Source organism: Melospiza melodia, chromosome 6 (assembly GCF_035770615.1).
Source record: "Melospiza melodia melodia isolate bMelMel2 chromosome 6, bMelMel2.pri, whole genome shotgun sequence".
Classification (NCBI taxonomy): Eukaryota; Metazoa; Chordata; class Aves; order Passeriformes; family Passerellidae; genus Melospiza; species Melospiza melodia.
The window spans coordinates 72805800-72832112 of record NC_086199.1 but is presented as its reverse complement, the minus strand read 5'-3'; the positions used below and the strand labels follow the sequence as shown (position 1 = coordinate 72832112).

Here is a 26313-nt window from a genome sequence, read left to right as displayed (position 1 = left end):
GTGCAGAGACATTGTAGGTATCACTTGCTTGATGAATATTGATCTTGTTAAACACACTTCATTAGTGATCCCCACCACAATGAGTCTCCTGTCCTGCTTATATTGGCAGATCTGCAGAAAGCACATGCACAGATGTAGGAATTCTAACTCTATAGTAACTTCATAGATAAAAGGGAAGCATTTTTGTCATTATGTTAGTTAATTTTTCTTAATAACATTTTTAGTTTTGACATACAAAGCTTTTTTTCTCATGTTTGTTTCTGGACGTGGTCTCTTTAGCATGATTTCAGCAAGCAGAATATTTGGTAGATCCGTCTCCCTGCAAGAGAGCTGAAAGCTTGAGATTCTAATTAATCTCTACTCAAAAACTTGCCTCTGTCAGGAGCTGAGCCACAGAGGGCACAGAAAAGGTGAAGAACTTTGGTGGATTGCCAAGTAAAGAATTGTATTTGGCTGGCAAAAACTACCTGCCTGGCTAAGCTTTGCATGAACACAGTGAAAATAGCAGAACTAGAGGGAGGCAGAGAACAAATGTACAGAGCCACAAAATAAAGATATTTTGGGGAAACTCTCTGGATCTTCTGTACTATCTACATATTCTTCTGCTCTATCCCATTAAAACAATTTCATTTAAATCTCTTCATTGTGGCTGGCAAAATTAAAAGTTAGCTGGCTGCATAAGTTTTGGTCTGAGACCTTGTCAAAAATTCACGGAAGTTTTCTTCTTCCAGGCTCAAACAGCAGATTTTGCCAGGTGGGAATGACGCCTTTTTACAGGCACCCTTTGCTTATCAAGAAACCTAGATGAAATAGATTAGAAGACAAGCTAGAGAACATCATAACCATGGCTGTAGGCAGGCAGGATTGGGATCAGGCTGAGAGAGGAGGCTCAGGGCCACAGGGGAGTAGCTGGTGCTGTCCCTCCCAGCAGTGCTAATGACCTGCAGTGCTAATTAAACAGTGCTGCTGGAGCACTGTGAAGGAGGCCCTATAGCTCTGTTAATCAAAGCTCAGTAACTGTTCTCAAGGGAAAGGCAATTGGAGGAGAAATCCAGTAATTAGCCATAATAAAAGTTCCACTCATTAAAAAAAGCATCACTAGCACAAAAAATGTTGAGAGAATGAAAGTATGCAGTAATGGAAGGGAGTTGAAGCAGGGGAAGAGGCAGGTACTCACGTTCTTGGATTTGCTGGTTGATGAGTGCTTGGTCATTTTCTAGTTCCTGCTCTGCTTTGATCTGTCCTCTCAGAATCTGCTGCTTTAAATCCTCAACATAGAGCTGCTGTCGTTGGATTTGTTTTCTGTGGAAAGCTTCCTGGTCTCTCAGTTTCTGCTTGTACTCTTCATGCACAGCATCTATTTCTCTGCTGTTAGAAATGTTGTCAGTGAATTTAAACCAGAAACAAATATTATTTGTAATAAAAGCAATCATCTTACTAAAGAAAGACAGACAACATTCAAAACATTGTTAAGTTCAATAAGGGTGCATTATGACAAAAACTCATAGTTGTGTATATGCATGTCACAGCAGGCTGCAACCCTGTATGTGTCAAAAATGCCAGAAAACATGAAAGCTCTAGCAGTGAAGCAGGTAATTCCATTGCCAGAAAGATAACAGCAAAAAGAATTTTTTAAAGTACTTATTCTGCTGCATTCTTCCCCGTAGATGAAACTGGGGAGGGGGTTGTTTTCAAATGATAACATTTTATTACCACTATATAAGATACTTGTCATCTAAGTGCTTCGAAGTGCTTCACAGAAATGACCAACATTCTTTGTTTTCAGACCAAAAACTCCAACCTAGAAATATTTACAGGCATTGTCAAGATTACATCCACAGTCTCTGGCAGTGCCAACAAAAGACCTTGATCACCCAAATCTCTGTTGGATGCAAGAACTATATGAGGTTATTGCTTCTATATTTGGAGCGGAATTGGGATCAGAAAAGTGAATAGCCTGTGAAAAACTGCTTTATAATCTTCTCTAGGATGTTTGGCTTCTGATTGTGTGCCAAAATTTTACACACACAGAACAACAATCAAAAGTATCTCAGAGGTATTAGAACAACAACAGAACAACAATCAGAGGTATCTCTTCTTACCATAAGGCATTATAATACTCAAGATATCTTAGCCCTCTGAAAGGAATATGTATTCTGCTTCTCCACATGCTACCATCAAGAAATTATTAACATTCAAGTTAGATTATATCTAAAGGTGGTATATGATCTTTGCCCGCTAAACACTGCATTAGTGTATATATAACCTCAGAAAATTAAACCTTTGAGTCTTGAAATTTTGTTTTAATTACATGTTAATAAGAAATTAAATAATGTATTCATTGTACTTCTAAAGCAATAAAAGACACCAAAATTCTAAAGAGTCCCTAAAGGTTAAAAAACCTCAAAAAATATAATTTCAAAGGAAATCTTTGGAAATATCCTGTAGTTTGTAAAACCACTACCAATACAAGGTCATCTGTATGAAAAGAGTGTTTGACCTTTGCTACACAGGAATAATTTAACATCTCAATTTAGAACTGTAAGCATATGTTCAAAGCAACCATTTCTACAGCAAAAACTTGATTTTGTGTGATAGCTTAGCAGAAAGAACAGATGAAATAATAGAGCAGTGAAAATCTAGAAATCTCCTGGAGTACCTTTACATGATACATGCACTGCACTTCATAAGAAGTAGTAGGAAGGTCTCAGTACAAAAAAGCTTTAAGATTTTCAGTAATTTATAATATTACTATGAATCTTGCTCCCATGAGAGAAACAGAATTCTGTTTTAATGTTTATGTAAATGTAATGCTTAGAGTAACTGAGAGAGAATATCTTCTGTTCAGTCATCTATCATGGTGCAAACAGCACAAACTTTGCTGCTGCCATCTGCTAAGTGGTTTGTGTCTATTTGTCACCCACACAAACAAATTGTGAGAATATCCAGGTCCAAGATCTCTTTGTCCTTGGCTCATCTCCAAAGATGCCAGTACCCTGTAATTTGTAATTTTTTTGCTCTCAGATAAACTTTAATTGATCCCCAGGAAATAGAAGTGGGATGCCTCATTTCCCATTCAGCTGAAGTAGCTTTGAATTGAACCCTCCCTGCAGCACCAAAACGCTCCCATGGCAATTACAAACCTCCAGTGTTCAGGTGTTTGTAACACCACCAGCCACGGGGGCACAAACTCAGAGGCTAAAGAGAGACTGGTTCACTAAAGAAGAACCACTTTCCAAACACAGTATTGAATCTGAAGTTTCTTGCTAGGCAAAGCTCCCAAGGTTTCAGTGGTAGCTCTCAGGGAGGCTTGCCCTAAGCACAGCTTTGAGGTTGCCTTCCGTATTTTCTAATGGAGCAACCACGTAACCTGGAGATTCAAGTACTGATCTGGGCCAAAACACTTCTGATTTTGGAGCAGTTACATGAACTTCTGTGCTTTCACATCCTTGGCCTGCTCAAGGTCCTCAGGATGAGGAGTGCCTCTGGATGCTTATGCACCAAAACTAACAGCCTCTCTGCAGAATCTGGTGATTAGATAGTCTTTAACCTGTTCTGCTAACAGACACATGAAAGCTCTGGTTCCTCTGGTGGTATGAAAGTTGAAAAATGTGAATCTAAATTTGTCACTGGTCTCACATGACCTTGGGCAAGTTGCTTAGACTTGTGTGTAAGAAGCAAAGTAGATTCATCCAAGACAATGAATCATCCAAGACAGTGATGGGGATCCATTAGCATTATCAAACATCAGAAAATCAAATATCAGAAGAGCTGATTTCTATTAATTTATCTTTGTTAGCATCATTCTGCATGAATCTAAGGAAATGGAGTAAGTCATTGCCAGCAGGCTGAAAAGAAGCATGATACTAAAACAGTAGTGAAAGAACTTTTGTTCTGCAATTGTTTACTAAAACTAGATAAAATTCCTCTGATAAAATGTCTCTCATTCTTCCTAACCATGACTTTTAGCTCTCAGCCAATCTTCCCATAAAATTGACTTATTAGATTTCAAACTGCTTACAAACTGAAACCCAGAACATTTAAGTAAATGATACAACTCAGAGCTGTGTTTCAATCGAAAGACATAACAATGCCCACAGGGGTGGTTAGGTAACATCAGCTTACAGTTGTGAGAGGGTCACAAGCTTCTCCTGCACTTCCCAACCTTGCTGAAACCACACCCCACCCCCCCATTATAAAGGAACAGAGAATTAGCAATACAAACAATGCACGTGGCAGAGAGCTGTTTGCTCTCAGCAGCACTAGCATATTCCCTCACGTGTGTAGTAATGGCTTTTTGCTGAACCAACATGAAATTGTGAGATCCTTTCCAGCAGCCCTGTGTGTTTGCACTCAGAGCAGAACACGAGGCAGGCCAAACTGATGGTATTAATCACAGCTCCATATTGTGACTACACCCCAGAAAGGCAGAGTCCAGAGGAACAGACATACTCCACTTTAACCCTTGGAAAACCTAACACAGCACAGCAACCACTGCAGCATTCTTTCTGCTTTTGTTCAGGTGATGTAGCTAGTTGGTACAACTCTCCCTCTGTAAGGTTAAAGTCTCTGTAACAAAATACTGTTGTTCCAGGTACATATACAAGTTCTGTTGTTATTTCAGTGTCTCTGCTTCATTTCCTAATTTCTAGTAGTACAAAGCAAAAATCAGGCAGAGCAGTAAAGCCAGGTCTGAATACAGAGACTGAAGATTAAACAGCTTTTTATGAAGCTGCTTCTTACAGACAGCTTTCTGGAGTGGAACAAAAAGATAATGAAAATCCATGCAGAGCCACTTACATAATACAAAAATGCAAGAGGATGTTTTCCCTCTGGCTGTGAAATACTGGCTGTGAGAGCAGAATTACTGGCTAGTTTGGGATACAGATCTGTCTCTAACAGAAACTGCTGAAACCAAGAACATGAAGTCAGGATGCTCCCTTTCTATCTTTGAACATGCTATGTCATGTCAGCACACTTCTGGTTTGTGGAAATAACATGATAAACTAAACTAAAAAATGACATGACAATGGCCCAGAAAGAAAATAACAGATTCACACACACTTCATGGCTAAATAATCTAATAAGTAATTCAAAGAACAGTCACAGTTTGTGTCATATAGGTTTGAATGACTAAACTAAACCAAGTATCAATCCAGTTAACATAGGAATTTAGCTAGATTTTGTAATAAGTAGGAGAGATCACTAATTTTTTTATCTAAAAGATCTTAAATCATATATACTGGTAAATTTAGACATGAAACACTGGAATGCTATGAGATACGGGAAAAAAGCCCAGCATGCTGTTGCTCATGTGCCTGCTTTTCCACACAAGCAATCTGCACTCAGTACAGTTCTAGCAGGAATTAAAATCGCCTCAGGAGAAACATAAGAGAAACAGCTTCATTTCTGTAGGTATCAAGACATACATGAAGTCTTGGTTTCAGAGGATCAGCATACTCTAGCATACAGCATACTAAAAAAAGCAATTCTGCATAGAATTTCATAAAAGCATGCAGATTTCTGGGTGTATCAAATGCAGCAAGAAGTGTCAACAGTTACCCCCTCCTCCAAGTAAACCATTAAAAGCTGCAAGTAAAATGACGACAAAAAGACACCCAACCCTAAACTAAAGATAATCACAAATTACTGAGAAAACATAATTATGATACCGATTCTGCTGCGTTGCTTTTCCATCTCATTTTTCTCTCCAAAGTTTGCACGATGCATGCTAAACAAACCCTCTGTTAATCCACATTTTTTTTCCAGCCGGTTTTGTTGTCAGCTCTCTGGGATCCTATTGTGCAATTCTCCTCCCCTCTTCCCCAAACACTTCTGCTGCTGATGCAGAGGCTGGCGGCTGCTACAGCATAATGCAGCTTCCAGTAACTATGGCAGCAATAGCTCTGAATACCTGCTGCAACAAAATCCTAAGGCTCAAATAGAGACACTACAGTGAAAAATAATGACTTGTGGTAAAAGCTGAAATTCTCCATTTTCTCAAAGAAAACATCAGTCAAGTTAGCATCCCCATCTTTTTCACTGCCTAGCGTTCAAGTCCTATTTGCCATTTACAAATTATTTTTCCCGAGGGAAAAGGAGTTAAAAATAAAGCAGAAAAAAAAGATGTTGGCAAGGCATTTTGTGCCCTTGCAAACCCCACACTGAGAGCAGTCACAAGTCAGAGCTACAAGCCTATCCACTAATGCACATCTCCACCACTGCTCCCACCTTCTCCAGCTCCATCCTCCCCCTCCTGCCGTGTCCAATCCGGGGCCCTTCCTGCAGGGGCTCAGAGCAGCAGCAGCACCACCAAGCACAGGCACAGGCACAGGCTCTACATCTGCTGCTGCCTCACACAGGGGCCAAACCTCTCCCTCCTGCTCCCTAAAGCAAAGGGAAGAGCAACAAAGGGGATACAAAGACCTTGTGTTGTCACCTCCTTCAGCCTCCCGAAGGAATGCCACTCACAGAGTTCAACCCAAAATCTGGGGAGTGGTGGGCAGGAGATGGGAGCTAGAAATCAGTCAAAATGGCCAGCAGAGTCAGAAACCTTTAGAAATAAGGGATCTTTGGAAACCCACACACATAGTAATCCCCCTCACAGAAGTTACCATCAAATGAGTATAATTTAGATTTCTGATTAACTGGTTTGCTTAGAGAATAATCACACTGTTCTGTTTCATATGTGGTTTTTTTAGCTTTTCTATGCAAAACCTCTTTTTCTTTGCCAAAGCCCCCAAAATAAAAGTAAAGCAACGACTTATTTAAGGCACCCCTTTAAATATATCTCTAAACCAGATCTCTTTTTGGCCAAGAGTCACTGGCACAAGACACAGCACATTGTCCAATAAAGGCCAATGTTGCCTCTTTAAACTCTAGTTCAGCTAACACAGTTCAGCTAACTTCACATTGTCAGTTATCTATAGAATTAGTTAGCTACCCTGCTAATGCCCTTCACAGAATTCTGCTGTAAATCATAGAGTTGCTGTAACTGACATAGTGCATTTCTCTGTGAAACAGAATATTTGAGGTATCTTTTAAGAGATGAAAAAGTTTTCTTTAACCTTTTTGGGGTTTTTTGGTAGACCATTTTGAAATTCTCAAACGAAAGCTGTTAGTGAGAAGTCAGAATATTTTACAGATGGTAGTTGGACAAGTGAACTATGCCACATTAGAATATGTTTGTTATGCTGTATCGAATTCCTTCTCCCCCTCCCAGTTTAACAATTTTGGCATTTTCAAGGAAAGGAAGTCTAAGCATGTTCCAAGCACCTAAATAATTCAGTGCACTGCTATACCACTGAACTCTAATGGAAAAACTCCTATGGGTTTTTTTCTGAAACCAGCAAGACAATAAAATCAGAGTTTTTATTTGTATGCTGTATGGCATTAAAGCAATGGCAGGAGAAAGATCTTTATTATCTACTTATTTGTGGTGATGCTGTAATATGACTGGTGCCATTCACAAGCCTTCTGTGTTTGTTGGCTGACAGCAAACACCAGAAATTGGCAGTGCTGGGGCTATTATGAGCAGGGTGTATGAACAAGCAACCAAATTAGAGTATAATGACTCACAATGCCTGAAGTTTTAATATTTGTGTGCAGTGGTAGAAAATAGTTTTTCCTCTCATTCCTCAAAATATTTAATGTACAATTAAAGGTTGAACTTTATTTGTACATTAAATATTGTAATTCATAAAAGGCAGATGAGAAAAATGTCACCATACTGACAGCATGGGAGATAAGACTCCTATCATTAATAATCATTACTGTAATACATATATTGACATGACTGAAATAATAAATCCAGAAGAAAGCAAAGTACCATCAGGTCCTGATGAAAAAGGTTCTTAAACCCATGGAAACTAAACAATTTCTGAACTACTTCTGTTTGCAGCTGCTGTGCTCCTTTGCATGAATGAACCACATTCTATGCCAGGAATTATTTCTCTTTTTTTACTTTTCCCTAAAGCGATTTTATTCTCACCAGAAGAGAACCCAGTTCACCCAAGCAATTTTCAAAATACTAATGAGTATTCCCAGTACCTACTATTGGCACAAAATCTAATACATTTAGGGTTCATATATGCTGGAAATTGGTGGCAACTTCAGAGTAAGCCTCACTCTATTAATGGTTTTTAAATGCATTCTACACATGCAACAAAGATGCACACCATTTGCACAAGATCTCATGTGAGTAAAGAACATAGCTGCAGAGCCTTGCCTGTAATTCAGCTTCATGTACAGATTCTTGTTCCAATATGATAAAATAGTTTGAATTAAAGCTTAAAGTGTTAGCTTCCATCCCTTCTGGGGAAAATCAGTGTAGCACAGGAGAAAGGCAAAGCTGAAGGTGCCAAAAATTTCAGCATGATTTAGACACATTAATAGTCTTACCTTGGTTCAAGAGAACATTTGTTTTCTTCACAGTTTCTACATTTTTGACTGCAAAAATAAAAATAGAAAATCATAAATATTTGGGGAGAAAAGGCAAGAAAACTTCACTGAAGCCTATTGCACACAATGTTACTGTCATTTTCAGTAGAGGAAGATGCAGATTTCTAGCAGCTGAGAGAGCACCAAGAACTTTCAAGTGAGAGTGGGACAGAGAACAAGACACACACACAGCTTTACCTGGTCTTCTGCTTTGCTCTAAGCATCTCTTACTGACAGAGACAAGGCCCTGCATAAGGGTGAACTTCTCTACTGGTGATCAAATACACACTCCCTGTAGTCCACTTAGTCTTGTATTATGGTTTGGTCACACACACCTTTTGGTACTTGACATTTATTCTTATATCAGTCTTAGGCTAGATGTCTCAACAATAACCCCCTCCATGAGCAAAACTTCTTGTCTGTACAGAAACAGGCTCACAGGTTACTGCAAGGCAAGGCTGAGTGGATCAATTCAGTTTACCTAATAGGCAAATAACTATTCAAAAGGACAGTAGGACCACTGGATTACTTAAGGTGAAAAACCAGCTATTATAAGACATAGTTTACAGATCAGTCCTATAAGAGATGGACATTGATAAAACCTAAGAAAATCAATACCATAACATTTTTCATCTTTACTGAAGTAACCATCTGAAATCTATCTAGGTAAGCATGAGGGTAACTTTAAGCAATGTAATATGCTTGTAATATCCTGTTCAAGGGATTGAAAAATTGTTCAACACAAACAAGTCTTCTATCTGAACATGGTTGGGAAGAAAAAAATCAATCAGAAATGTTCTGCAGTTTTGTCAGGCTAAAAAGGGAAAATCAAGGATAAATTTGTGATAAACTGTTCAAAATGCTTCTGGATTTCTTCAGTTTTTTCTAGATTCATCAAAAAAACTTGTGACAAGAGCTCCACAACTAATGTTTTTAGCAACATAAAGAGCACCTTGTTGTGTACATTTGAAGGTCATTAGACAAACCATTAATTTTGAAATTATTTCTAATTTTCCTAAGAAAAGAATAGCAATGATGTGTAAAATGTTCTTCAGTAAAGAAACAAAATGAAGTTATGTTTTGTATAGGCAGGTATCACTGCAGCAAATGAAAAGCAAATGCAGAGATTAGATACCTTAAAGAGAACATATAAAAACACACTATCTAAGGTGGAAAGCAAGCCACTTGATTAGAAGCATGAAGAATATTTAAAACAGAGATAACATTTTATGCTCATAAAAATGAGATTAAATACTTCCTCTAGAAAGAGATAAAAGATTCCCAGTATGTTACCACACCAAAAACACTCTAGCAAGAAGTAGAACCACCAGCAGATGTGAATGAGAAGATGGCTGTTTCTTGCCTTTAACAGGTTAATTGAATGGGCGAGGCTGAGAGGAGTTAAAAAAGAAAAAGAACACAGTTTTATTTAATTTAGTAATATTCTGTTTTCAATGTTATGAACTGAAACACAGAACATAATTCATTTTCCTGATACATATTAATCACTGTCTTCATCACACCAATTCTTTCCATTTTGTGAAATCTCTGCTACAAAAGCATACACTAAACACAGAGTATGAGCAGCTCTTCTACACTTTGAAAGCAGTATATGCCTTATTTACTGCTCAGTTAAAAAAAACAAGCAAGCAATAGCATTGGCTTTCTGAGATGAAGGGCTCAATGAGGACTTGAACTAAAGGGAATTTATCAACAAACCTTCTGATTTCCTCAACAAATTAGCAGTGAAAGTCAATAGGTAATAATTGCCTTGGCTAAATCATCTCCTGAAAAGGCCATTCTGTGCATTGAAGTAATAATATTGTAAAAATTATAGATTAGCTGTAAAGCAGATGTCCAAGTGAACTGAATTAAGGCTGGCAGTCTCATCTGAGGTACTTTCTTAATTGAGCATCAATAAATGATTTTGCAGGTTTGTTGCTTGTATACCTTAATGCTCTGTATTTGTCGGTGGGCCAATGTATTTTCTCTGACAATTCTTTTTGACTACTTACTTAAAAACATGGTAGGACTTACTCTGTATACAGCTTTCTTTTGTCTGAACCAAGTCCCTTATTTCATACATCATCCCAAAAGAGAAATTGCTTGTTCAGTTGCTTTTTTCTCAGTTTTAAACTTACTTGTAGAGAGAAGAAAGGATATAGTGTGGAGAATTGATGCAACTTCCATCCAAATTGAGCCAGTCCAAAGCTCCATAACTCATAGTGGGTGGGGTTTCACTAATCTACAGAAAGCACACCACATAGGACAGGAATTAAAAAAAAAAAAATCACAGCAACCCAGGAAGTTCCAAGGCATCATTAGTACTGTCATTGTTACCTATTGTATGCAAGGCTGCATAGTACCTCCCATGTGAGTTTATAATCTCACACTTCTGCTTAGTCTTTGATAATTAGCAAAATTGCTAAGTGTTTGTTACTGAGTACATCTCTTTTTGCAGCTCTATTTGAATGTGCAGCATGTTGCATTCATCAAGGAATTAAGAATGAAAACAAACAGAAGTTAAGCTCCTTATCTCGGAGTGAGTACAGAACTATTGGAGAGTGGAAAGTAGAAAATATTAATAAATGAAAATCCATTTTAAAAGGTAGACTCTTGCCAATAGCAGTTGATGATATGGTTAATTCCTAAATGAGAAAACTTATATTTTTTAAGTTAGGTTTTTGGTTACATTTGTCAGTCATTTTAAGAATTGCCTCATTTCTTAAACATTATTGAACTAGCAAATCAAATAATAACTTACAGTATTTTTTTTTCCTGAGTTTAACATACCAAGAAATATTTTGTCTATTTCTGATGTATGTAACAATTAACTGCTTCCAGAGTCAACAACACTTAAATACTTAATCCCATAAATTTTCCATTTCTTCTAGTATATTTCATTCAAGACAGTGAAATGACAAAAAGGAAGCTAACTCAGAAAATTTTCATATGTGGAAAGATTCTTAACTGGTCTTTTCACTGCAGCATTCTGCCTTTTTGTTTCAATCCTACTGTAGTCATGACTAGAAATAGGAAACACTAAATTATTCAAGGGATCAGCATCATCTTTTGCTAAGCACATCTGAAGGAAGTGCTGGTGTCCTCCCACAAGAGGTTTAGTGTCATTACAGGCCATTAGATGGAGGAAATGAAGCAAGTGAATATGATGATGAGATGAAATATAATCTTTATCAGGCTGGCTTTTAAGAAGAAAAAAAATAGGAAAAAAAGAGGAAAAATATAGTAGAGAAAAACAGTTTTAGAACTTACTGATCTTCTTAGTCTTAAGATAGCAGCTTCTGCTGGGTGATTGAATCTAAACTTATGAGATTTGCCAAGGACAACAAGGGCCCCTATGAAAACAACATAATTAGACATTTACAGAGACATAATTCATCAAACTACTATAGAATAGTAGGTTTAAAAAAATCTGACCAACTGCTTTCTGTAAATAACAGAACAGAGAACTATTTTTAAAATTTGTCACTATGGAATGGCAGAGTGATCAATCTGTAATGACAGCACTCAAGCAAACTAATCTTGGAGATCTCTGCAGAGTAAACATAACTGTAAATTCCCCTTTCATATTAAAAGCCAGCATGTCTTCATGCCAAACCCATAACCAACCCACTGCTGAAAACTTGTTTTTACACTGTATCTTTAAGACTCCTTACACAATATCTTTGAGAACATTGCAAGTTCCCAGGAGCCGGACTGTTACTTTAAGAAACCTGAAAGTGTGGAAGCCTGATCCATTTAATATTAATTCATTCATCATAGCCTATGACTTAGTGGCTACCAGCTTCCACCTCAATACACAGTGAAAAAGCTGAAGGTTGTTTCAACCATATTATATAATTGCCAAAAAACCCTTTCAGTGGCCAGCTGGCTTACAGTCAGTCTCCACTATTTTCCACAATAAAGTCTCTGACTACATGGCTTCCCTTTCCCGAAACCAACAAACTACTGTTGCCAAAAGGAGACAGAATATTGTCACCAATGTTTTAATTTTACTTTTGTGGGGTACCTAAATTATTTAGCCACGCATCAAATCTTGTGGAGCTGGCAGCAGACTGAGAGACATCTTTCTTTGATCCGTAAATTGTAGATCTAAACTGTCGGTTTCTCGGCTGTTTAGGTGGCCTGGAAAGGCCCAGGGTGGCCTTGGACAGCCCGGCGCTTCAAAGGACGAGGAGAGACTTCAGATCCTTTCTCGGTCTCGGTGTTAATTAATTGTTTATCTAAAAGATTTTCTTTCAGCCCAACAGAGGTCTGCACAGCAAGCCAGCCATGAGCACACTGCGAGCCCCCGGGGCGGTCACCTATCTTTATACTCGAAGTTACGTATACAATATTTATCATTTTTCCCCAATACCTTTTACCCTTATTAACCGGTGCACTTCTAGTAATGACCAATCCCAAAGTGCCACCATCACCACAGAAGATGGAGGCCAAGAAGAAGAAGAAGAAGGACAGGACATGCCCCAATTCCTCCATCTTACTTCTTTAGACCCCCCTGTACAGAAATCCTAAACCCTGTGTTTTACACTCTAATTAACTTATCCCTTCACCATTCACCCCAGTGAAATCCCCCATCCTCATACAGGTGTCATCTCCTGTGTAGGATCAAAGTCCAGCCACCAGACACTTCTGGCAACATTCCAGGACTCCCAAGCCCCCCAAGGGTGGTCTCGGCCACTCTGCACCTCTGTCCTGAGGTGCTGAGATCCCACACTAAACTGCAGGGATGAGGTGACCATAGTGCAGGGTTCATTTTCCCCAGGAAGCGCAAATCTTGCCTTGTGATAGACGGCAGGACCCGGCCACCTCGCAGCCGTTGACGGAGCAGCGCGCGCCGGGGCCCGGCCGCAGCGTCACGATGCCGCCCTGGTTCTCTATCAAACAGTGATTCCTTTCAATCCACTGCCCCTGCAAAACTGCAACACAGACACCATCTCACCTGGGGAAGGGCTTGGGGTGGCCCTGCTGCCCTCAGACCACCACAAACTGTTTGACACTTGTTGTATACATATTGTTGTATATCATATTTCCAGAGTCTCATACCTTCTGGGTGGTTTTCTCACAGCAGATCTTCACAGCAGTGGTGTTGTTGACTGCCATACATATATTTACAATACATATATTTACTCAGGCCCCTACACTTATATTTACTCAGGCCCCTACATTTCCCCCTTTTCTTTTAACAATTATACAATTACAATACACATTTTTGTCCCAGCTCTCAGGCTGCCACAGCTCTCAGCTGTCTTGAATACATACAAATCCCTAGATGTTCCCAGGCTCTTTTCCTCAAAGGCCATAGTCTTACAGCTCTCTGAAAAGCCATAGTCTTACAGCTCTCTGCTGTTACAGCTCCTTGATTCAAAGGCCACACTATATTCTAGAGTCCCAGCTCTCAGGCTGCCACAGCTCTCAGCTGTCTTTTCTTCTCTAGTCCCAGCTCTCAGGCTGCCACAGCTCTCGGCTGTCTGGGGGATTCCATACCTTCTTTTGATGCTTAGCTGCATGTTCTTTATCACGTCGGGGTCACCAGATGTTGTATACATATTGTTGTATATCATATTTCCAGAGTCTCATACCTTCTGGGTGGTTTTCTCATAGCAGATCTACACAGCAGTGGTGTTGTTGACTGCCATACATATATTTACAATACATATATTTACTCAGGCCCCTACACATATATTTACTCAGGCCCCTACAGACACTGTGCATGCTCCACACCCCAGACAAACATACCGTGTGCAGGACAAGGAGATTAAATACTGCTAGTAAATACCTAATCACAGAAAAAACTTACTAGTGAAACTCACTATTGAAACTAGCCAGATTGTTTCTTTATTTCTGGTACTGGAAAACTACATATCGCTTTCTGGTCTGTGAGCTGATGTGCAAATTCGTCTGTTATGTTGAATTTTCTTAATGCCATTATGGCATTTGTTGCTTATAATTTACTAATCTTTTGGCAGAAAATAATCAAACATAACCAAGCTTAGCAGAACTTAACCAAAGCTGGGAACCCACAAATTTTCCAATTTCAGTAGAAAGTTTCGGTTCTCTATCTCAGTATCTATCTCCTGAAATTGACTGAGAAAATTAAAAGAAGAAATCAAATTAAGTAAGATATATTCTAAATAATTTGCACTTTATCTAAACTATTCTGTGCAAGTAGAGTTGAAAAGCATTTTCAATGTCTCATGGTCACTTGTGCCCCTAGTTTAGGACAGAACATCTGAGAATTTGGATGTAAGATGTAGATAATTTTAAACTCTCGTGTAGCATTTCACAAGTGGGAAGAAAATTCTGAAGAGATCTCAATTTGGTCAAGTCCAGTGACTTTTTGGCCTCTTGAACAAAAAATAATCACATATTTTAGCAAACATCAATAATGAGTCTCTTCTACTTAACTTCTTCAATAAAGAAAGCTGACGAGAAGAAACACTACCTTAGCTGTTACACGTGACAGATGTACACCTCTTGGTCTGACCTGAGCATATGACAAAGTAAATTGCAATATCATTCTCTTACCAATGTCTTGATCTTGGTCTGAGTCACTTCTTCCAATTTTGGTTGTTCCTTCCTAAAAGAAGAAAAGAAGTAATTTAAAAGTTGGTTACAGGTAAAAAATACTATATATATTACTTTAAAAAAGCTTTGGTGCATCATTTTAGCAAACACTTAAATTGCCTCTGAATGACTGCACTGTTAGAACTGAATGCTGTGTACTGGTAATATTTCAGCCCACTGTCCCCCTTAGCATTGCAATTACTCTTCATCCTGCAGCTATGTCAGCTTCTATGACTCCAGCAGATAAAGTAACCCTCAGTGGATGATGTTTGGACTGTGCTTGAGACAAGTATTTTGGATATGAATATGTATCCTGATCCTTTGCACTTTCACAGTGAGACTTGGTGTTTACAGATATGAGATCATTATTTTAATAAATATCCATGCAGAAAGAAAGAAGCTGCAAAAGGATGATTCAATTAACCAGGCTTTTCAAATTTAAAAGTAACAGAATGCCTAATTTGTAAGGGCACTTTGTCATAGATTATGAACTCTCCAATCTAACTACTAAAGAAGAACTTTTTTCTAAAATTTAAATCACATTTATGAAGTCTTCCTGGTGCTCATGGTATATGGGAAAATTTCCAAACCTGAATATTCAGTAACTTCAAAAAAAGAACTGCCTAGAAACCAAAGCCTCCAGAACAAGAAGATTTGAACTATATTATGGGTCAGGGATGGAAGTGAGACAGTAGATTTATGGTTGCCTGCAAATACCAATAAAAAAGAGTTTGAACAATAACACAAGGGAAAAAAATGCCAAAAAAGGCAAATAATTAAATTAATTTACCATCAGTCAATTAGTTTCCATTACCAGTTCTATGTTTTTCCTTAGGATAATTTCCCAATTTTAAAGAGACACTGTATTTGGTTATGGTAAAGTGATTGGTAAATGCACTCTAAAATTACTTTAGTGGCAAGCCTTTCAGTTTTATTAGAATTAATTATGGACAGTAAACAACGTGATTTTGTATTCAAATTAGAACAAATTAAATATCTTCTCTGCTCCAAGTGTATAGTAAAGCTTGAATTCAAAGATCAAGCACGAAGTAGTAATTGGAAGCCTGAAGACTGGGAAAACAGAAGCTGTGCACTACTTCAAGGTGCCCCAGTCCTGGGTAATTATGGGTAAATCACAGTGGGTTTGTGCACTGGGCAGAAATGGAATGGTTACCACAAAGCTCCTCACAGAGCTCAGCTGTCTGAACCAACCAACAGACCCCCAGGCATGAGCCCTGCTGAGACTTCATGTGCTGGAGAGGCTGAAGGCTGGGCTGTGCCTCTGCTCTGAAGCAATTACCAAGTTACAGGTGAGCTTAATGATCAGCAGACTCAATATATCCACCTGGGTTGGCTGTAACTCCTAGAAAACTTGTGGTCCACATGGCCTTTGACTCATGTCACTCAATCAAGTGAATTAGCAACATGTATTTTATACAGAGAGAAGTAAACCAGCTCCTAAAATTTCTCTTTATCAATTATCTTCTTCACTGTCAATTATGTTCTTCTTTGGCAATGAAATAATTTTTGTAATTCCAAAAGAAACTTTTTCCAAGTTGCTGGACTAACTCTCTCTGGTAATTCAATTTAATTAAGAAAAGTGTATTACAGCAGTGTTGGCTCAGGAAATTCACAACAGTATCCCAGTCAGTGGGGTGATTCTGGGTAAGTTTAGGTCCAACTAAAAATTACAGGTGAGACCAAGGGTACAGATATGATACAAGCAAACCAACTCAACTTGAGAAAACAAAGAATTAACCATATCCCAGGACCATGCTGATTTAAATTTTTAAATGCTATTATCGAGCTAATAATTGTAATATTTACACTCTTTCTTAATACTGAGTATTCCACCTGAAAAAGGGAAAGGTGTTTCAGATGAAACAACTGCACAACCTGACCTGAGCACACCATAGTGCATCTTCACACCCCTAGAAGTGTTTTTACATTGTTACCTCTTCTGGCTGTTTCTCATCACTAGGGTTAGAATTCCTAAGGTACATTACAGAACTATAAAAAGTAAGATTGCTTTGCCCCATCACTTCTGGAACACTCCAACTTTCAGAAAAGGTTATGAAGTACATCTTTTACTGAAACAATAAACAAGCTGCATATTTTTAGGCTATGCAAAAAAGGTCAGCTAAATCACAGGAAAACATACATCCTTTATTAATGGAAGCCAGAAATTAGGCATAGGCACAGCATCAGTTAGTGCAATTAATGCTATGAAATATCAGGGGAGTAAAAGAGTAACACAATATTTATTTTGCATGATCTGGAAAATGCTGCTGTGACCCCTCTCTAGAAGTACAATGTAAAGAGTTGTTATATGGTGAAGCCTTAGTTTGTAAGGATCCTCTAACATTTTACCTTCTTGCTGTTCAGATGAAGGTAACAGACACCAGAGACTAAAAGGTGTAAAGCACAAAGAAAAGAAAAGGCAGCATCTAGAAGCAAAGAAAGAAGGGACAAAGATATGTTAGTGTGACAGAGTCATGAATGACTTCAGAAGGTGATCCTTCAAACCATGTTATGCCATTAAAATGAATGTATTTAAATTAGGTGTTATCAAAATTAGTGTGGGAAAGTATTTCCTCTTTCCCCAATGGCACATAATAGGAAAAATATTTAAGTAGCAGCAGTTGCTTTCAATAAATATTTATTGCTAATATAGGGTTGAGTAGTTGAAGTTGCATGTTGATAAGCACTGGACAAAAATACTTGGTCCCTAATAATTACCTAGCGCAAATTCTTTGTGTTGGCATGAGAAAAATTAGTTAAGTTTCTCTTTCAACATGATAGAAGAACAACAAGATTTCTGTTTTAACTATTTGCTATCATTTATAAGAGGAATAAAAAAGTCCTGTGTCCTTAAATTGTTAATTACCACAAAATCTAGATAAAGATTTTTTATTAGTAGACAGATACATGATTTTAAACTGTATTTTACATATGTTTTGGCAATGAGTGCGTGCCTGTAGAAGTACTCATCCAACACGCCTTTCACATTAGGCAGCATCAATATTTCATTAATTTCCATTCATTTAAACAACATTAAAAATGTTGAAGTCTGGCCTAGCACAAAAAATCCCTAAAACCATCAGAGCCAGCCATGCATATCTTATGCCATAATGTTCAGTAACGTACATACAATGTTATAAAAGTATCTTAGCAAAAAACTTGCCTTAAATTAGCAGCTACAGAACACAACAGTATCTATGAGGCCAGGATTTCTACATGATCTTCAAAAATAGCCACTCCAGCAGTATCACAAGTAATTAACCTTCATGCTACATGTCTGGTATCTACCTGGCAGATCGCTCATAGGGTTAAAAGCAACATATAGTCATTGCCAAAGTGAGCTTTTGTTTCTTAAACCTTACTTTTATCTATACATATACAAATATTCCAGTCTTAAGTGTACAAATGCATAATAAAATTTGGACCAGTGTGTCTGGAATACTTTAAGCATCATCCTTTATGTTTCCACATATACAGAGACATAACTGCCCTCATGCTTTGTGGACTAATTTAAATATTTTGCTTTGCTTGTGATAGAATTCAGATACTTTGCACATGCATTCATAAGGGGTCAAATTATATTCATATATGAATTCTTCTCCATTTCCCATTATTTTCTGCTTTTCTCCTCCATTATGTCTTGTGATCTGCAACCTTCATATTTTGATAGCTGTTGTTGTTATGTCACCCACACCACTCTCCATTTCCAAAGAAAACAAATATTTTCAAATTAAAGGGCAAAATAAGACAAGTGACCATATCTCACCCTGAGATGGTATAGCACCACTCCTGTGCTGAGGATATCATCATCCATGGCCATTAGATGAGGTAAATTAGAATCTATTGTTACTCCAGCTTTCTCTTTGTTGATGTCCACACTGTATTCCTCCATGATGGCTTTTCTGTCTGTCCACTTACTTGTCCAGTCTTTGGTCAATTGCTCAATCTTAAAGAATAGAAGAGAGAACTGTTTCATTACTAAGCAGGCTAATTTTTCTTTTTGATTATGCTAACAAATTATTTTGCCTGTCTTTGGGCAAAACCTAAAGTCTGCAAAACCTTTCCAGGTTAGCAGTGACCAAATGCTCTCAGTAATTTTGGTAAGTGTACAATAATTTTATTTGACTAAATTGGAATTTATGTTAGAAGGGAGAGACTGTGTATAATGGATTGCTGTGACATATTGAGAGAGCTTTCAAACAAGAGGCAGATTGTGTGGGCTTAGTGATGCACAATGGACTGTGTCCCATTAAGGACATGAGACTTTTGTCACAAACTGGTGGAGCACACTCAATATGAATGAAGGACAGCAGTTTCCTGCATCTGCAGAGCAAAAAGGAAAGGATTAAGACAAAACAGTTTTCACTGTAGTTTCACAACTACAGCAATGCTATCCCCCATGCCTAGAGAGAGAGGTAGTTACAGCACCAAGTAAAAGAAATCATACACACCTTCATTTCATTCTGAAGGACCAGCTCTGTCAGATTGCCATCCTTGTCATCACTCCAAGAGGGACTGGAATTTCTCTGTACAAACAACAGCCACCAAGATCTGCAGGTTAGTTTTCTTATGCTCAGCTGGCAGGCATGTTCTTTCACTCTCCAGCATTTCAAGGAGATGAAGTCAAGAGAAGGAAAGACAAAACACATGCATCTAGCCTACATCTCCCTAGCTATTGCATGCAATTTTTGGGTGTAAAGAACTGGTAGAAAAGCAATAACTGACAGATAGTTCTGTGTAAATACATTCTGAAGTGTAAGTTCTGTCTCTCCCAGCAAAACATTCTCTCCACGGCTTGGAAAACCAAATCAGTATTATTATTCCAACAGGGAAAAACACCAGGGATGTCAGCTGTATTGTGAGGGCTCTCAGATGTTCACAACTCCTTTGTGAGGAGACAGCATACAGGAAGTGTTAAACATCAATTAATCTCTTGAAGCTTCCATACCCTTAAAAATAAAATATCCTATTTTATGGTATTTCTGGACAGGTAAACAATCCAACTCTATGAAAGACAGGCAAGGAAATCCTTTTGAATCATTACATGACTACTTATAATTCAGGTTCATCAGTACAGTGACAGAAAGAGGAGAAATTACAGAAAAGCAGTTAACCTTATAATAATTACAAAATCACCCAGAGAACAGTTTAGAAAGATAAACAGGTGAGATGAAAGTAAACTACCTAAAGTAACACAAAAGTTCCAGTAGAGAAATGTTGCTACATACCAGTTCAAAGCTCATCAGCATAGTTTTCAACCTATCAATTTCTTCTCTCAGTTCTCTGATCAGTTTCACATTTGCATCCTGAAACATTGAGACACAGACTGTTGGAAAAATCAGTCCTAAACTGTAGTATAAGAAGTCAATGTGGAGATTTTCCAACAGCCAGGAAGAGAGAGAAAAGGCAAACTCACAGCAGTAGCCCTTGCTTCACTCTGTCAGGCCCTTGAATGCACTGCCTAAGGACAGCTGGTTCTCATCTTTGACCTATTCTCTTTCACCATAAACATTTTTCCATCTCTCTTCTGAACACAGACCTACCATAGCATTTGTTCCCATCATGACCAGAGGGATACATCACTGCTTTTAAGGATTTACCTTCAAAATAGCTACATTACATCAGAAAGATGCTGTAACTTAAAGCTGGTATATAAAATCCGATTGGAGGAGACAAAGCCAGAGTGTCATCCAGGAGGGTATTAAAAGCCTTTACATACACACATAAAGATACATACATAAAGCTGATACATAAAGAATTTCCTGTCTGCTTGCTGTCAGGCATTTATCTCACTTTCAGAGATTCAGTGTTTCTGTACTGGCAGCTTGTGGAAAACAGCTTTTACAGAAATTTCAGACAAACTCTTGAGTGAAGAATCAGCTTTCTCTGGGCTGCCAGGTCAATTTGCAGTGAGGGGAAGAAGACTGAAGGGCTGGGGTCAAGGGTCTACCATGGGCTGTGCAGGAGAGTGATGGGTACACAAGCTGGGAGGCTGAGAGGCTGTGTGTGACTTACCCAGGAGTGTTTATGTGACTTTAGCCTGTCACAGAGCTGAGAAATGCTGCTGGCAAAACCAAGCACACAATTGCTGCTACTATTGATGTCTGAAAACAGCTTAAAGGCACTGCTAATCAAAATGCAAATTAAATTTGGGAAACCTAGGATTAGAAGGGTTTCCTTCTGCCCAAATTTAACATAGTATTGTTAGGAAAGCAAATAGTAAAGTACAACTCTAAGATTCTATCCTTACATCTACAATATAAAACCTTGATACACTCGTGTCAAATCACAAAAGAGCTACTCACTACTAAAGCTGTAGAGTCAATGGATTAAATATTAGGAAATGGCTGGAATCAAGACTATTTTTGAAACCTAAATTCACTGAATATTCCTTAAATGGATGCACTATAATTCAGTCCTTAAGTCATGCAATCATGTGTAAAAGGGGGCCTCATGCAGAATTTCAGGTCAAGAACGGTCAGTTACAGAACAGCAATTCTTGAGTTTTATATTTCTAGCATATGTGATTGTAGATCTGGATCAGTATGTGCTGCTTGAATTTTGCTGTATAGACAGACAGAATTATGCACTTCTCTGTGAATTATTTTTAATGCTGGTTCTTATGAATATAGTATCTAAAACGTCCAATCTGTTCTAACACTGTGTCTTTGATTGAGAGTTTTTGTTTTTCACATTTGATAAATGTGGACTGAATGTAAGGATGGGAAATGAGAAAAAAGCACAACTGAAAATTTGCCTTAAGCATCTGAACATCTAGGATTGAACCAGAATGGGATAGTAGGGGCAGCAATAGAATTCAGGCCTCCAATGCAGCACCTGACTCTCTCCTTAATACTCTGCCATCTTTTAAGTTGTGCAGCCTGTGAAGGACCTCTACACAAACAAATCAATCTATCATAAAGTCAGAGCTCATTCCTAGAACAGGCAATGAATGAAGCTCGGATTCTGTGGCCAAAATTATTCCCATGTATTTAAGGCGTTCATTATTTTGCGTACTGAGAGGAAGACAAATTGTGACTGCAGAAGCTACTTGGGCAGAACTCAAGGCCTCACCTCATTTACTCTGGGCTTGTTAATAATATTTTTGGCATTTGCAGCATATCTCAAGGTACTCATGGTCTCGTTGTAGCTGGAGCTGGCAGGTGAGATAGCTAGAAAGAAAACAAATTACACAATTTTAAAAAATATTCAGCTTAACCCACCATTTTTCAAAAAGGTTTTTTTTCAGTCTTGCTCCTTTAAAGGAATTAAAAAAATAACTCTAGGATTATTTCATTCAGCTCACAGAGAATGTCTTCTCCAGACTGTAATTATAACAGAATGAATCACCTAAAATCGAAGCTATCACCTTGGTAAGACTCTTAAACATAATTTCATGCACAATCAGCATGCATTTTCATTTCCTTGAGTATTCTGTGAAGTATTTATGAAAATCTTTACAAGGACAGACTCTAAGTGTTAGAGCTGTCTTCTCACTGCAGTGGAGGTTCTTATTAAAGGCACAATGTGTTGCCAAATGTTAAACAGTTCATAGGAACCAAACTCACTGGCAATCATAATGGTCTTGGAGTTGCCCCCCAGGCTGTCCTTCAGCAGCCAGGTGAGGATGGAGTCGCGGTAGGGGATGTAAGCCGGCCGTCTGCCCGAGGGAGGGCTCTCCACATGGCTGCTCTCCCCTTCACTGGTGAGGGTGTTAATGCTCTGGCAGCTGCTGAACACCTGAGAATTTTGTGCTGAGGGAGAAGTACCACAGAGCTCAGGAAAGGAGTTATTTTCTTCTGTCATGGCTACTTAATTTTCTTAAGATGCCATTACAGTTTATAAAGACAACACACAGCTGTTCTGTTGAGCTTTTTGATGTAAATGCAAGTAACAATTACACTCAACACACAGCGAGTGAGTTGTATGCTTTTATTGCTACACTTCAATATAAAGAACTAATGTGCTTACCTAAAGTGGATATGACAATTCCAAGTGTAACTAATGACTTGTTAATATTGGCACCTTCGGCAATTCTATCTTTACAGTAACTGGGATCAGCTCTTTCGCTGTAGCAAGCAAGTGTGAAAAAGACAATTGAAAATAAACAAAAATGCTTAATTATTAATACACAGTCAATATGAAAACATTATGTATTTTCAAGCAATACAAGAAAACAGAAATTATGAGCTTTGCAATTAAAAAACCCATATTCTTAAAATATTTCGTATTGCCCTCTATTTCAGAAAATTCAAACAACCATGAACAAAGGCTGTTGGTGCAATGTACTGTTAAAGACTCACCAAAACATAAACTCAAGTCTGAACTGGGCAACCCAATCAGAGTGTTTCTGAATTTAAAAGAACAACATACATTTCACATCTCCACAAGGGTAGCCTGGCTCAGTACAAAAGTCTGTATATTCCCTCAATGCCACTTTCTCTGACCGTACGCGCATGGTAATTTATGTTCTTGAGAAAACAAAAGTCCTTTTCTCTAACTGTTCTATAATTCTCCAGCACAACTTCCATCTTTCTGTTTTCTGTCACATCCAGCACAACCACATGTACCTCACTGAAATGCACAAGATCAGAGGCTTAGGAACTTTAGGGGTATAAACAACATAGACAGTGAGATATAACTATTTTCTCCTGCCCATGCTGGGCAGTGCTAGGCAGTCATGAGGAACGCATTCCTTTTTGCCCCTCTCTCTTCAAGGACAGATTTAGTAATTCCAACAAGACTTACTGGAAAAGCAACTTAATAAGAATATAGAGCTGAATGGAATTACCTTAAATATTTGCAAAAACACACTATTGGTTCTGAGAACCCAGGAATTCTCTTCCCCAGTGAAAACCAATATCCAATACGAAAGAGCTATTGACAAAGACAATATTAGCTTAATATTCCCTGTTACTTTATAAGAAAGTCAGGCTTTCTGTTAGTTCAATGAAATTTTAAAATATTAAACTTCATCTTTTAAGACAGTATTGCCAGCATCTTCAGAGAAAATTACCTCTCTGCCTTTCAGTATATTATTACCTGCCTGCAAGATCCACTAAGTTGATCTTGCTTGCAATTTCAGAGGGAAGATTGTTCTCCAATATAGCCTGAAAAAAAAAATCAATAAGGAAGATTATTCCCCTTAATTAATTAATGAAAATAAAATTGATGTGCTCTTTTGTTTAAAGCTGAGTTGCACATATGACTGTCTCTCTGCCTTTGTTTGTGACCTTAACCCTCAGACTATGTTCAAACCACTAACTCAACAGCTTTCTCACCCCAGAGAGAAACTACCCTCTCATGCCAATTTCCTCTCAAAAAACCTTTACTGCCTAGAGACTGTAAAAGGCTTTCTTGTAGACCTTGCAGAGTTATTTTCCACTAATGTATTCCAAAGGTCTTTTGTGAAACTAAGGAAAAATATCCCAAAATGTTCTGTGATTACAGGATGTTAAGAGTGTGAGATAGAAAAGGTCTATTGGATCACTGAACAACTTCCCTGCCAGGGCAGGATGTAATTCCTCCAGAGAAAGGCTGCATTGTCTCAGGGAGAGTACTGGATGCCAAATGCTAAAAAGATGAGCACATCTAAAAAGCTGGACAGATACAAAATTTTGGTATAAACTAATGCTGTACTTCAATTAAGAATCCTAAACAAGCGTGATAAAACATAACCTCAAACATATTCACATGTAATTTTCACAGCATCTGAGGGGTTGTTGCATTTCAAAGGGCGGATTGAAACTGAAAACATTTCTTTTAAAAGTGAGGTTTTGGCATCACTTCTGACTATAAGCTTGCACAAAGGAACAGAATGCTTCAACAAACACTCGACACATCTGCAGTGTGATCCAAAGGAAATAAGTAACAGCTTCCACCATTACTACAAACAGCACAAAACAGTGACAAGTAAACAATGCACAACACAGTGAGCAATGCTTTTTGGAAGTGAGGAAGTTGGGTTATTTTTAGCTAACCTGAGTGTAGTGGATGGTGAAGATAGCATGGGATCTGCTGCTGGCATTGTGAATATGTGTAGCTGCTGTGATTCTAGAAAGAAGAACAAACCATTCAATTACAAAGGGTTACTTCCCCGTATTGGGCGAAATCAAAATCAACAAATACAGCAGATAAATGAAAAAATGTGAAACTTGGAGAATATGGCAGGCTGCATTCTTGGATCTGATCCCTGAGCATTTGGCAGAGAACATGGAAAGGTGTAAAGTGAGGACCAATTAGAGGTGGGTGTTTTTTCCACCAGCAGCATTCTGAGGAGATATCTTAAAGCAGCCTCACAGCACAGGTGGAAGGTGTGGCATAAGCAGGGACCACAGCAGAGAAGTACAGCCAGCAACAACATCAAACAGCTCATCCCCAATGCAGAGTGCACAAGCCAGCACATCTTCTCCATTTGTCTCCATTTTTATCCCTTGGCATTTCCAAAGGGTTCAAAAATCTTCCTAGACAACTTCTGGGGTTCCTTTACTCAGGTATAGCTCTTTTACACTGCCAGAGGAGCCCAATGAGACTAAGCAGTCCACCCATGTGAGTGCTAAATGAGTACTGTAATTCCCTGTGTGGCACTTGGTGACTCCGACATGGACAGATGGCTCTTGTGATCTGACCCAGGGCACTCTGGCAAGCAGGAACTGCTCACAGAAGGAGCAGTAGAATTCTCTCACTGCCTCTGCAGTGCAAACTTTTGGGAATTCTACTTTCTTTATTGTTGTTTTAATTAGAAAAACCTGAAGAAATTAGCATTTTGGCCAGGGCTTGCCTTTGAGTATCAGCTTGCCTCAAGTATCAGCTATAGGTGCAGCCTTTATCATCAGTTTTGCTAAGCCTGCCCTCCACGGCAGAGGGCAACTTTAGCAGGGCAGAAAAGGACTGTGGTACCATGCTTTTGTCACCAGCAGAGAGCAGAGAACTGCAGCTGTGTGTGTGCTGCTGAGTGCCCAGGGCACCAGGGCAAAGCCAGGACTCTCCTCCCTGTTGTTCTCTGCTTCCTCCACCTCCTCCACAGTCCTGAGTGGCCACTGCCAAAAGCTACGGGCAGCTGAGCACAACGTGATTATAAGCAAGCCAAAGCAGGAGAACGTGAACTGGGCTCCAGATGCTGGAGGGGGACAAACAATTAGGTAAAGGGCAGAAGACAGAAAACAGCCCTACAGTGGGTGTTGTGGTGTGCTGTAATGTCCCATTTTGGCCTTCCAGGTCATTCCCCCAGGTGTGCCTATGCCTCTCTCCCTTCCCCCTTGCCCC

The 26313-nt window shown here is 38.6% G+C and overlaps 1 protein-coding gene across 2 annotated transcripts in view; it reads right to left on the bottom strand.

Moving 5' to 3' along the window:
- Positions 1 to 26313, bottom strand: part of STARD9 (StAR related lipid transfer domain containing 9) — a 91882-nt gene that overhangs the window by 23446 nt on the left and 42123 nt on the right. The window contains exons 9-22 of one of the 2 annotated variants that reach the window (XM_063159115.1): positions 25029 to 25101; positions 24091 to 24158; positions 23020 to 23117; positions 22617 to 22802; positions 22123 to 22220; positions 20277 to 20354; positions 19500 to 19574; positions 18815 to 18994; positions 14989 to 15040; positions 13242 to 13379; positions 11713 to 11795; positions 10581 to 10684; positions 8401 to 8448; positions 1178 to 1368 (exon numbers count right to left, since the gene is read on the bottom strand). In XM_063159115.1, coding sequence (XP_063015185.1) covers positions 1178 to 1368; positions 8401 to 8448; positions 10581 to 10684; positions 11713 to 11795; positions 13242 to 13379; positions 14989 to 15040; positions 18815 to 18994; positions 19500 to 19574; positions 20277 to 20354; positions 22123 to 22220; positions 22617 to 22802; positions 23020 to 23117; positions 24091 to 24158; positions 25029 to 25101 — 1472 coding nt within the window. The remainder of the gene's footprint in view (positions 1 to 1177; positions 1369 to 8400; positions 8449 to 10580; positions 10685 to 11712; positions 11796 to 13241; positions 13380 to 14988; positions 15041 to 18814; positions 18995 to 19499; positions 19575 to 20276; positions 20355 to 22122; positions 22221 to 22616; positions 22803 to 23019; positions 23118 to 24090; positions 24159 to 25028; positions 25102 to 26313) is intronic. The other variant, XM_063159116.1, reaches the window with a different exon arrangement.